This window comes from Pygoscelis adeliae, unplaced genomic scaffold (genome assembly GCF_000699105.1).
Source record: "Pygoscelis adeliae isolate BGI_AS28 unplaced genomic scaffold, ASM69910v1 Scaffold315, whole genome shotgun sequence".
Taxonomy (NCBI): Eukaryota; Metazoa; Chordata; class Aves; order Sphenisciformes; family Spheniscidae; genus Pygoscelis; species Pygoscelis adeliae.
Genome location: NW_008824865.1, coordinates 1,360,480 through 1,374,648, shown reverse-complemented (window position 1 = coordinate 1,374,648; position 14,169 = coordinate 1,360,480). Strand labels below are relative to the sequence as shown.

Here is a 14,169-nt window from a genome sequence, read left to right as displayed (position 1 = left end):
AGACCATGGTTAGGCAGGCTGTCCCCCTGCAGCCCATGGAGGCCCACAGTGGAGCAGATATCCACCTGCAGACCGTGGAGGACCCCCCACCAGAGCAGGTGGATGCGCCCGAAGGAGGCTGTGACCCCGTGGGAAGCCCGTGCTGGAGCAGGCTCCTGGCAAGAGCTGTGGACCTGTGGAGAGAGGAGCCCACGCTGGAGCAGGTTTGCTGGTGGGACTTGTGACCCTGTGGGGGACCCACGCTGGAGCAGTCTGTTCCTGAAGGACTGCACCCCGTGGAAGGGACTCACGGTGGAACAGTTTGTGAAGAAGTGCAGCCTGTGGGAAGGACTCATATTGGAGAAGTTCATGGGAGGACTGTCTCCCACGGGAGGGACCCCATGCTGGAGCAGGGGAAGAGTGTGAGGAGGAAGGTGCGGCAGAGACAACGCGTGACGAACTGGTCACAACCCAAGACCAGCCCAACCAGTCCCTGGTCCCCAACCCCACGTGCTGCGGTGGGGACAAGAACACAGAGACTGAGGTGAAGGAGGAGAGGAAGAAGAAAGGGGCTAGCAAATATCTAAGCATATTCAAGTTTTCATCCTCCTTGAAGATACTCAAGGTATTTCACTAAGAGATGAGCTCCATTTCAGAAATCCATCTAGAGAACCAGCTCCACTTTTGCTTCTTCAGAGATGTTAAGTCATTAATTAAAGCCCAGGATACCTTGACTGTGCCTCTTAGGAAGCAGGAAAAAGCAAAAGATGCCTAGGACTGGGGACTGAGTGATATGGGTGAACAGAACTCTTTCTGAAAGTTTCCAAATGTGTGTATCTGCTAAAGCATTGGACGCAAGAAGTCTGACATTGGTTAATGGGTTAAATATCAGCAGGTACACATCATTAAACTAACCCCAAAAGGTTACAACGACCTTTTGAGTTAGAGAAAAAAGAAAAAAACCATCCACTAAGTTAAAACATAAGGCTGCTTGCTAAGAATACTAGGAGCAAAATCATGCAATTATCATGTAATAATAAAATGGTTTAACCAGAATAGTAAGATACAGTGATACAAGTTTGGTGGAAAATAAAGCACGCAATTTCCAAAATTAGTGACACCATAATGTATTAATGAATACAAGTTAGAAGCATTCAGAAAACTAAGCATGTCCAGGACGGTGATATGGGAGACATTGAAGCAGATACTTCTTTCATCCCAGAAGATTCTTCCCCACACCAACACACCTCATTGTGTCAAGAGGTATTAACGGGCTAAAAAGATAAGAAATAAAGTCTATACATTTGCTGGAGGTCAACTGCCTGCCTCTGAATTCAAAAAGTACCTCTGTCTGAAGTTAGCATAACTGACTCAACTCAGAAGTTAACAAAAAATTATGTTGTATTAATTCCAGCATTAACTGGGTAATGTTTCTTCCACTGCCGCTGCAGGCTAGTGCTGGGACTCAGGCTGGATTAACTACACTTCACTTAACTACAGATGCCCCTTCTTGCTTCTGACTCACAGTAAAAGTCTCGAAGGCTTCCACAGATTTCTGCTTTTCCTTCTGCCTCTCTAGCTTTGACACTATTTGACACGGGAGCCCTCTTAAAAATCACTGTTACTTAGCGAAGACCGCACACGAGGCTTGGCGGTGCCTAGGAAGCCAGGAAAATGCCAGAGTTGAGCACGAAGAGTCAGAGCCAGAGGGGTTAAAGGAAGATTTCTGATGACAGATTGCCTCTAACCCACTATCAGAGTTCAGAGTTGCTGCTCCAAGCCACATCCAGCTCCAGATCTGAAAAAGCACACCTACCCACAAATGTGTTTTTCAAGCCATCTGCAGTTCAGGCTTTTCATAACAGCACCTCCCAACCTGAGAGCTCTCTGCCTTCCCTCCCTTCCCTCTACAAACCCCCTTCATCCTGCAAGCCCTAGGATTTTGTTTTGTGCACTGAGCACCGACGCCACCTTCCCTGTACAGCCACAGAAAAGGTCTAAGTCACTTCTTAACCGAGCAGATGCGGATCTGTCCTCTCCATCTGCAGCACAGCACATCTTCAGCATCACACGGAAATGTAACTGGCCAACTCCCTCCTTTTATTTTACTTGCACAACATCATATGTGGATGATTTTTCTCTAGGAAAATCTAATAAAATGCTGGTCTCATTTCCAAGTCTGTAATTAACTTAGAGAGGAGCAGTTCTCAAACATGGAGGATGGGGAGCAGCGAGGACACGGCGTGCTGAGCCCAGGGGCATAACCATCCACCCAAGTCACTCCTCACAGCCCGGCAGTGGTCAGGACACAACACAGGGAAGAGGTAGTTTAAAATACAAAATTTTAACTTGCATTCATTTGAGCAGCAAAGGGGGAAAAAAAAGTCAGGTAGGGCCTGTAGCAACAGGACAAGGGGTAATGGTTTTAAAATAAAAGGAGGGTAGATTCAGACTAGATATAAGGAAGAAATTTTTTATGCTGAGGGTGAAACACTGGAACAGGTTGCCCAGAGAGGTGGTAGATGCCCCATCCCTGTAAACATTAAACATTTCTGTGATTCTTCAGTAATACAACAAACTACAGAGCTTGTCTAGAGAGGTCACAGTCTCCCAAGTTTCTCAACTGACACTTCATGTGCATTTTCTTACTTCAAATTACGAAAGGGTTCCCCATGGCTGCTACATTTACCTGCTGTAAGGAAAGGGAAAACTCAGCAACACCGCTCGAGAACGAAAGCATCCGCATGAATCCTTAGCAGCAATTCTGGGAAGCATACCCATATTGGCAAGCTCCTAAAACACAGCTATATTTTACATAAACTTAAAAAAAAATCTAGTCCTAGCCAGGTTTAGAGACTTTAATATCTTAACTGTAATGTCTGCATCATGCTTTATACCTTCCAAGCATCATGCTTTATATCTTCCAATCATTGTAAATGAGGTGACCGATACAGAAGTGTTTAAGGTTTTAATTGATATGCTACAGGAAAAGCCAAACTGTACTGGAACAGCAATTAAATTAATGTTTTCTGTACCACAATAATTCAGGTTTAATCCTAGCACACTGGCAGGGAACTTGCATAAGTAGATTAGACTGCTTTCAGTACAATATGCCAGGTACGAGAGCGCTTCGATTTGCAGTGCTCACTGCCAGGTTAGCGCAGAACCTCCATGGGTTTAAACACAAATTTGTTCTTCCCCCCCCTCTGCCGAAGGAGACATGATCCTCCTCTGCACTGAGTTCATTCATATACCTGTACATAGTACTGAATGTTTTCTCCCTTTTATAAAAACGGGACATTTGTCACATTAAGAGTACATAAATTCATCTACAGCACAAAATGACGAGACATAAGTTAAAATGAGGCAAATCAAGCCAGAACTGGCAAATATGAGGGCGATCTGTGATTTTCAGGGCACAGTCCCCATCCCTGAACATCTTAGCAAATCAAGTTGCCGGAGCAATGTTTTAAAGCTGTTTTAGGTGCAGAATTGTGATCTAGCAGGAAGGAACCCATGTTGCATCTACAGAATAGGAAACCATGATGGCACTGAATAAAGGGGACTTTAATTACCGAACAAGCAACATTACCTGAATTTCCAATGTCACAACAAGACAAATGCTAATACGTTCACTAATAGGAAATAGGAATGGACCAGGTTACCCCCTCTACCTATTTCATGATTGTGGTGTTTTTACAAAACAATGCAGAAATAACAGTGCTGTATATAGTGCTGAATGTCCTTGCTTTAAAAAAAACAGCCAACCACCTACGGTAAAGAGGGAAGGGAGGAAGAAATCTGGGAAACCATTCAGGAACTGAAAGAGATGCTTAGCAAAGAGTTAATTTGTTAACCAACACGGCTGCCTTGGCAATGATCTGATCACAGTGTCCAAGTACCCACAGAGACCTAAGAAAGTACCTACTATCCAAGACATACCTTGTAGTCAGGGCACTTAAATGAGAGGGGGAAAAGTACCCACACAAGCAAACAGCCAGCCTGTAAGTTGAGACCAAACTAGCTCAAATTAAGAGTAAGACACCCTTTGAACAAAAAGTCTCAGAAACCACTGGAGAGAATTCAAAGGAAAATAGCAAATCCTTCCAACCTCAGGGCTCTCCTACCAGAAGCTAGCTGTGTGCTTTACCCAAACACGAGTTAGGATGTTTATTATTGAACTAAATAGGTAAAGCTCACAGTTTTAAGATAAAGACCATAACATGACCTCATCTGGCCATCCTTTCTGTCCTTCCACAGGGTGTAAATTTTGCATGTGCTACTTCAGTAAGATGTGAAGGGTTGGGACTAAGTCCCACTGCTGTATCCGTGGCCTGGGACTGAACGTTCACTTCACTTGTTGGAGGTGTGCAACAGAGGATGCTCCTCTTTGCAGACGGTCAGGGCTCTGCAATCACAAGCTTTTATGACAAGGCTTTTTACTCTAAAACCTCCATTTGTGGCAAGTTTTTGCATATGCTTGTCAAGTTCAGACTCATACATAAAGAAGATGCACCTAATGTGCACATTTGTACTACGTACCCTTGAGGCACAGTACAGAAGGGCCTTTCATTCATATGACTGTGCTGTACTGTTCTAATAGACAGGGATCTTTCTTTAATGGCTCCATAATGATTAATACACCAGACTGGGGGGTTTGGGGGGGGGTGCTTTCAGTACAATATGCCAGGTACGAGAGCGCTTCGATTTGCAGTGCTCACTGCCAGGTTAGCGCAGAACCTCCATGGGTTTAAACACAAATTTGTTCTTCCCCCCCCTCTGCCGAAGGAGACATGATCCTCCTCTGCACTGAGTTCATTCATATACCTGTACATAGTACTGAATGTTTTCTCCCTTTTATAAAAACGGGACATTTGTCACATTAAGAGTACATAAATTCATCTACAGCACAAAATGACGAGACATAAGTTAAAATGAGGCAAATCAAGCCAGAACTGGCAAATATGAGGGCGATCTGTGATTTTCAGGGCACAGTCCCCATCCCTGAACATCTTAGCAAATCAAGTTGCCGGAGCAATGTTTTAAAGCTGTTTTAGGTGCAGAATTGTGATCTAGCAGGAAGGAACCCATGTTGCATCTACAGAATAGGAAACCATGATGGCACTGAATAAAGGGGACTTTAATTACCGAACAAGCAACATTACCTGAATTTCCAATGTCACAACAAGACAAATGCTAATACGTTCACTAATAGGAAATAGGAATGGACCAGGTTACCCCCTCTACCTATTTCATGATTGTGGTGTTTTTACAAAACAATGCAGAAATAACAGTGCTGTATATAGTGCTGAATGTCCTTGCTTTAAAAAAAACAGCCAACCACCTACGGTAAAGAGGGAAGGGAGGAAGAAATCTGGGAAACCATTCAGGAACTGAAAGAGATGCTTAGCAAAGAGTTAATTTGTTAACCAACACGGCTGCCTTGGCAATGATCTGATCACAGTGTCCAAGTACCCACAGAGACCTAAGAAAGTACCTACTATCCAAGACATACCTTGTAGTCAGGGCACTTAAATGAGAGGGGGAAAAGTACCCACACAAGCAAACAGCCAGCCTGTAAGTTGAGACCAAACTAGCTCAAATTAAGAGTAAGACACCCTTTGAACAAAAAGTCTCAGAAACCACTGGAGAGAATTCAAAGGAAAATAGCAAATCCTTCCAACCTCAGGGCTCTCCTACCAGAAGCTAGCTGTGTGCTTTACCCAAACACGAGTTAGGATGTTTATTATTGAACTAAATAGGTAAAGCTCACAGTTTTAAGATAAAGACCATAACATGACCTCATCTGGCCATCCTTTCTGTCCTTCCACAGGGTGTAAATTTTGCATGTGCTACTTCAGTAAGATGTGAAGGGTTGGGACTAAGTCCCACTGCTGTATCCGTGGCCTGGGACTGAACGTTCACTTCACTTGTTGGAGGTGTGCAACAGAGGATGCTCCTCTTTGCAGACGGTCAGGGCTCTGCAATCACAAGCTTTTATGACAAGGCTTTTTACTCTAAAACCTCCATTTGTGGCAAGTTTTTGCATATGCTTGTCAAGTTCAGACTCATACATAAAGAAGATGCACCTAATGTGCACATTTGTACTACGTACCCTTGAGGCACAGTACAGAAGGGCCTTTCATTCATATGACTGTGCTGTACTGTTCTAATAGACAGGGATCTTTCTTTAATGGCTCCATAATGATTAATACACCAGACTGGGGGGGGGGCAGGGAGAAAAAGAAGTAGAGTGGGGCAGAGATGAAGCCTTTGTCAAGGGAATGGCTGACAGTGGAGTCAGAGACATCTACGTATTGAAGATGCAGATAAGGGGACCAGGACTCAAATTTTGCATGCCCACACTCATGGATTGGTTCCAAGACACCAATCTTGCTCTTTCAAGCCCATCAGTTCTGTACTCAGATTTTAATAGAAACAGTGAAGCAACAGAAGTGGAAGCACAGTACAGCTCACATCTATCTGAAAAGACGTGCATAAATTGGAGTTAGGCTGCATAAGACTTGCATTGACTTTTGTATGCTTTCAACAGTTCCCCAAAGGTATTAAACAGGAAGAAACCAACAAGACTTGGTCTTCTCATGATCAGTGGAATAAAAGTATAATACTAAGTTGCTTACAGAGCCTGTATAAGCAATTTAAGATTTGAGTTTTAGTCACTGAATTAGAAGTAATTCAGGCACAATTCAATCATGTGATCTCAATAAGAAACAGAGACATAATTCAGAATCACCCTGTTCACACAATCTCAGCCACCATTTTAATATTGACTTAAATACAGAAGCATTCTTCACTCCCGGCACCTCTGCAGCACAGGGGATTATTTCTTCTCCCTTCATTTCATGGATGGGCAGCAGCGCTTAGTGGGCAGATGTCTGTGAGGGCCAAGTGCTAATCCCCTAAACTTCCCATGTGAAATTTATCCCTTATGCGTCAGACCTCTTTCCTCATACAACTTTGCTTATTTTGCTCGTATCTGTAACACAGCTGCTGCTCTTATGCTGTTCCAGGATCACACTGGGTTTGGAGCTCCCAAACATCAGGAGCGGGGCAAAACAACAAGTCTGATGCTGTTGCTGCCTTACTCTCTCCCTTTCTCCCTGTTTTTAAAGAACTATACTCAACTCTATCCCAAGGACCTAGATCACAACAGCCTACTTAACAGTATGGAATCAGCCAGAAAACAAAGTGTTTCTCTTCAAATTACCTTTTCAGCACACAGAGCTCAACAATTTGAGAAAACAGAGACTGTCACTGCAACTGTGTAGCCGTAAGGCTTTATAACTAGTCAAAACCATAGGTTTACCTCACTATTCACTCAGCCATACCATCCTGGAGCTACTATCCTCCTGAAGTAATACAGAAAATAGTATCTAGGATTTAAGACAGGTCTGTCTGTAGCCTCTAGCTCTGCCATCCAGATCCTTTTGATTAGATACAAAGAGTATTCCCTGCTCTCCACACATAAATATAATGCCTTAAGTTTAATGAAAATAAGCCAGTATTTACCTACAAAAAACTCAGAAAATACCATGTTGGAAGGGCAGCAGCACAGATTAGTCCCAGTATACACAATACATACATTTTAACAAATGACAGATGTCTTCAGTAGAATAAGAGCAAAGGAAAGCATTCAACAGACCTTCCTTGTCTGAGGAGCTTGAGGATTTGCATACAATAGACTTTTTTGTGACCAAAAGATGCTCTGTCATTACCACTTGTTTGTTCCACGACCACAGGAAAAAAAATCTGGCAAAAGAGCTCCATATAAGCAGGATTGTATGTGATACCATACAAGCCCACTTAAATTTAAAAAACCTAATAGCTACAGAACAGGATACAAGCTGCCAACCCTAAAGGAGATGCTTAAGCGTATACAGTTTGAAGTCTTTTAGTTTAACACTTGAGGTAAGCGAGCCCTGAGCTTCTAGAAACGAGCTTTCAGACAACAGCCTGACCACATTTTGGGGATAAAAATTGCATGGTGAGTTTCCAAATAGTGTGGTACAAATTCTGACTTCCAAGTCACGTTCTAGAATACAGTTAAATGGACAAATTGTAATTTAGATTGTAGCACTCCAAGCTCAAGGATCCACAGCCATTTTTTAACAGTTAAAGCAGGCTTTTTTTTTTTTAACCAATATTTAAGTTTTCCTGAAACAGTGTCTTTTAAAAGGGTAGGTCTGTTTGAGTCCTTCTGCTTAAAGCACCAAAAAGTTTGCTCACCTCCTGCATAGGTTTGAAAACAGCTCTATAGCATGGAAGGATTATTGGATACAACACTGCAGTGAAGAACAAGGTGGTGTGACCCTCTAACTCTAATGAAGCCAACAGAAGTCTTATCCCTACAGTCCTGGCCAGTGCCATTTGAGCAGAACTGAGCTTCTCAGACTGAAAAGAAGTCTTTCCTTCAGATCTGTTCATTAGTAATTCAACAAAACAAATAAAAAACAGACAGCATTCAGAAGCACGTCCAAGGTTAGCAAACCTGTCAACCCACATCATCTAAAATCAACAGTAGGGACAAGGAACCCTAGTACTAAGAAATTTATTCGATCTTTCCACAAAATGGAAACCTATTACTTGAAGCTTACTTCCTAGTCCACAAATCTTCAAGTGTTAAATCCAAAATATAGGGACAAAGAATTATTAATTTCTGTTATTTTTCTGCCTGACAACTATATAACATAACAATACTTAAATCAAGTACTTACAGGGTCTCTCAGCTCTTCATTGTCTCGAGTTGATGTTCGAGGTATTTTCACTGGGATTTCATCTCCACATTCAGTGTCTGAAGCATTTGGAGACTCTGCTAAATCAAGGAACTCATCTCTCTTGTGACCTCTGAACCTTATTTTGTCCAACTTCTTTAGCATGTTCAGCACTGCACTTTTCTGCTTTACCTTAACATGACGGTTGGAGTCTCTGCAAGAAACAAGACATCAAGAGTACTTTAGAAAGCTTGCAATAAACCTAAATACACGCATTCTAATCACTAACTACTTCTAACTATCTTTCAAGGGCCTTCCTGCCACTGGAGGAAAAACATGCTGCAGCTTAGCTTTTTAACAGGCATTTTTTTCCACAGTGTAACAGACGCATGGTTTGTTTTTCAGTAGTTGATGATTTACCATCTTCCCACACTATTATGGTCTCTTTCTCACGGCTATTTTTAAAGCAAGTCAAAATGGGCCCAAGCTAACAACCTGCACTCCAGAGAAAGATTAGGAAGTCAGTTCCTAACAGGTTACTTGAAACAAACAAAAAAGTTTAGCTGTAAGTCCACATTCTTCAACTTGCTGACACTTCTAATAAAAGACATGAAAATCCACTAAGCTTCATAACCAATCTTTAAATTTCCAGAAAAAATGGAGCAAAAGAGCAGCAAGGCTATCGTATCTCCCTACTGCTTCAGGCTATGAAAACAGAAAGTACCAAGGGTTTATTGAAGAAAGCCACCAGACAGATCCATGCAGAAGATCCCACCAAAAACTAGAGATCGTTGAAATCAACCATAAACCACATTCAAATGCACTGCCAAGATCCTTAAAATTACCACTACTGACAATCTTGTATACCCTTTGCTAGATTTCTATTACTCCCTTTGAGATGCAAAGGAGAATCACTTTATTAGTGATGATTTCACTTTTTTTTTTTTTTTTAAAAAACTAGCATGACCAAAACTTTACTGTAAGAGGAACAGCACAGCCAGTATTTTTGCAGAACGTGCAGGTGCCACGGCATCTGGAGCAATGAGAAATGCCCAGAACATTTCACTTCCAGAGACAGTATTTGACATGAGCAATACTTAAATTATAAATCATAAATCGTACTGGGAGAAGCATTTTGCTTTTTAAAAGACAACAGAAGAAAGCTTAATTAATGTATGTAAACTCATTGTAATGGTAGCTTTCCAAGACACTGCACTGTATTATTTCTGCTTTAAACGAGACCTGCCAAATCACTCCGATTCAATGCTCTACATGTATCACACTCTGTACCAAAAGGTCCCAAGCTCCATCTTTTAAAAAAAAAAAAAAAAAAAAAAAAAAGCTAGTTCCTTGATCCTGCCACTCCGGCAAGCTACCACTCTGGCAGTTTATAACAAACCAGACACAATTTTCTCTCCTACAAACTCTGTTCCTCAGCTCAGAGCGTTCCATTTGGAGAGTGCCACAATGCTCTCCCAAATGGACTTTTGCAGTGGTAAAAAATTATTTTGAGGCACTTGTTCCTGTTACTATCCTTTTTTCCCCATGGTTAACATTGCCCTCCTCTTCATTAAAAAACATGCTTAGCTTCATGGCACATCATCCCAGGCACTGGTGTGAGATGAAAAAGCAAAAGCCAGATCTAGACATGCATCACTTCAGTGTAAATAAAGAGAGCAAGAAAGAAGAGCCTTTTGCTACTAGCTCCCACAGCCTTTGCACTTGAGGCAATTCTCACCTCCTAACACAAACCTCTTTTCAACAGAGCTCTTCGTCTTTCCCTGTGGATTCTCCGCTTACCCTAACACTTTGGCAGTGACTATTCACACCAAGTTCAAACCAGATCATTCCCTTCAAAATCTGCCTTAGTTTGCACCTCTGCCAAGGTTTATTAGCATCCTTCACCTAAACACATAAGTTTGAAACTAATACAAATCCCTTATAGTGCAGCTGGAAAAAAAAAAAAAAAAAAAAAAAACCCACAAAACTCTTCCTTTATCAGAGATGCTTAAAGTTGCAGCCCTGTGTTTAATATTTCACTTAAAGAGAATCACTTGCAGTAACTCACACCAAGGTTATTTTCTATTAACAGCTTTTCTTTGAAGTTCTATTACTTGTCAAAGCTAAGTTTAAAATAGAAACACTTCTTGCTCATTCATTGACTATTTGATGAAGAAACTTGTCAGCTATCACATCCAGAAATATCTCTAGGCCCTACTATTAATAGCAACTAGAGAACAAATGCTATCAGGGAAGTTTAAACCTCTGATAAGCACCAGCACGATTGTATCACGCTCCCTCCCATCTCAAAGATCTCCATCTATGTTCAACCAGTTTTACACACCATGTAAGTCAGACCTACAGCAAAGCAGTTGTAAACCAAACCCCATTTGTTCGTCATCCATGCTGTCACTGTTAATGATACAGCTATACAAAGAAATAATAAGGATGGTAGAGTCCTATACCTTTTCTGGTTGGCACTCATCAGCCTACACCAATGGAGGACAAGCATGCACCCCAAGCCTTCTCCATCCCTCTTACGGATGGAACAGTTAACTAGAGGCTGCAGATGAGCACTGCCGTCCTGGGCGGAATCAGGAGTCCTTGGCGTTCTCCTGTTAAAGCCACATTTATCCACTGCTCCCCAAAGACCAGGGCTGGATCTGGACCTCTTTTTATAGCCTGGCATATACAGCACTTCAATGGACATTTCAAGGACTGAATTCAGTCTTCCTCTTAGAGTGGATTCACATTCACTTATCACACAAAAGACGTGAGAGGCAACAAAACCATCTTGAGACAGAGCAATCTCCAACCCTTCTCTTCAAGCTTTTGCCTTCAGGCAACGAAGAATGAAAGACCCGTGAGGCTGGTGAAAAGGCCCAGCGGTGTAACTGCCTGGGTTGGACACCGTTTGGGAACACGCAGTCCTAAACTCCAGCCTCCTCTTAGGATGGTTCATGCATTTCAGCCCTAGTCACAGAATAACCTGGCCAACAGACGTACCCATAAACCATTTATGGTTTTGGTTTTTTTTTACTAGTAAAACTGATGTACCTACCCTTATGTGTGTTACCACCTGGTCTTTTAAAAATGCAAACCTTTCTTTAAAGCACTAACAGATCACTCCACTGAACACTGTCAGCTTAAATTCCGTAACAGAGGCTAGCAGAAAGAGATGTCATCAGCCTCAATAGTTTTAAAGTATTATTCAGTAGGTTGACCATTAAAAGAGGAAATAGTAAAGAATCATGTTCCTAGGCATTTTCCAAGTGCTTTAAGTACAAGAAGCTGTTATATAGAAATATCTGCTCAGTTATAACTTAAAAATAATGAGATCATTTTGTCTAAAAATTGTTTTGAGTGTACCAGACTCCCAGATTACTTACAGTTACATTAGATTAACCCAAGCAAAAACCTAAGCTTGCCAACAAGCTCCTATAGAAACCCATTATCTGGCCTCCAGCCAAATGCATGATCTAAGACAGGCTTTTTATGTCAGCATTGCAACTAGCAACTTTTTTTTTTAGATAAAGATCAATAAATATGGTGACATTTCAGCAGTTTCAGGCGCACTAGAAAAAAAAGCTTCTCAGAGACTTTGTATTCCAAGTGGCTTGGGTCAAATTTAGATAAGCTAGAGGAAGCTTTTGTAAAACGCAAGACCAGAATCTGACCTAGAATTAGCTTTACTGTAAAATACAGTAACTAAATACCAAAAACACTTGCTTCACCATCATCACCCTTCATCCCCTCACCCTCTCCCAACTACCCATCCACATCCTGTCCTCAGCTGGTTCGGCTCTAAGTTTCAGGCTGTGTCTAGTAACTCCCCATACCAGCAACACCAAAACCAACATGCAGATTTGCACATGCAGAGCTTAGAGTGTGAATGTAGACCCTCATCTCCTTCTGCTTTCAAACTAACCATAAACAAATATTATGAAATTATAATAAAAATACAACTATTTTAACTCCATGCATTGTAAACACATTCATTTCCCAACACTGTCATACATGTGACAATAATTGTTCTCACTACCATACAACAAACAAGCTATAAATAAGAATTAAGACCGGTATCATGCTTGCAAATTACTAACTTGAGCAAAATAAAAATCAAATCCAACCTCCCCAATCAAGTTTATTTCTGCATACAAACACCCCACCATTAATGTAAGCAACAGGAGATTTTTCCTACATTCAGTGCTGTAACAGAAAGTGCTGCAGAGCACAGTAAGGCAGACACCGACTCTGCAAGACTCATTTAGGTCCAACTTTGTTGCACCTCAGCCAGATCTAATAATACTAGCAGGCCCTCTGTCGTAATATAGTAAGGATATCTTACATTAACATACTTACAAACAAGGCAATTCAGGCATCCAGGTTTTTAAGAAGGTGGCTTTTATTTCTCTTGTTGCAGTAGCAGAGGTCAAACCAGCAAGATTAAACAGCAGCCTGTAAAAATTATATTGAAGTCCCAAACCATCTAGTAAAAAACTAGGCAACAGTTTATGTATACAGAGTTTGATTAGTGAAAAAGGTCTATATTTTCCACACTTAAAAAAAAAAAACAAAAAACAACCTAAACTAAAATAATCTTCAAAGGTGTTTTTTTTAATTGCCATTAATATCTAGTTGCTAAAGCAAATCCCTCAAGGCTGAGGTTTTATTCCTTTTACAGAGGGCCAGAGATTACTTTATTTGGACCTAATATGAAAACCCTCAATTAACCCTCAAATAACCGTCAGACGTTCAGTTTAAGCGAATATATCAAGACCCAAAACCCCAAATCAACATACACACACATTCCAAACTTATGCTAAGTAGAGAAAAATCAAGTTTTCCCAAACTTTCACATAAAAATCATAAGGAGATCTAGCACAGCTTTTTCTGCCTACGTTTACAGAGAGGCTTCAGCAAGGAGACAACCAGCTGCTGGGGAATGACAAGAGCCAGCCTGCCAGCATAGTCTGGAGGGGTATTGGTTATGGGGCTTGCTCCTATGGACATCCCTCCACCCCTTCGTGCCACTGCTCCCCCCACGCTCTGCTCCTGCATGAACATGGAAGAGGTTGGGATGCGGAAGGGAGGAGGGGACTTGGGGAAGGGCAGCACTCAGTGCACCGCTGCTGTCTGAAATCTGCCTTAACTCGCCCCAGAGTCTCCTACAAGTGGCTTATAGGTTTTGGTTTTCTGTTGTTGCATCTAGTTTTTACACAAGAATATGCCGAATCAGAGTATGTGGCCTGGTAGACCGGGCAGAGATTGAACACATAAATCTTCATGTGTGCTTTGTCAGAGAAAGGACTCTGCTTCACAACACGGCGATTCAGTTTTCCTTAACTGTTAACAGAACGCAAACCAGCTACACAAAGTCAAACAGCATCGCCTCAGTAAGTGTTCATCTGGAGCCTGGGGGGAAAAACCAACAAAAAACCCCACTAAAACATCATGG

The 14,169-nt window shown here is 41.6% G+C and overlaps 1 protein-coding gene across 2 annotated transcripts in view; it reads right to left on the bottom strand.

Annotated features, from left to right (window-relative positions):
* The window catches only part of GRAMD4 (GRAM domain containing 4), a 57,709-nt gene extending 48,780 nt beyond the window's left edge, over positions 1-8,929 (bottom strand). For both annotated transcript variants that reach the window (XM_009324382.1, XM_009324383.1), the window contains exon 1: positions 8,715-8,929. In XM_009324382.1, the coding sequence (XP_009322657.1) occupies positions 8,715-8,876 (162 nt within the window). In that variant the 5' untranslated portion in view covers positions 8,877-8,929. The remainder of the gene's footprint in view (positions 1-8,714) is intronic.
* Between the last annotated feature and the right edge of the window lie 5,240 nt (positions 8,930-14,169).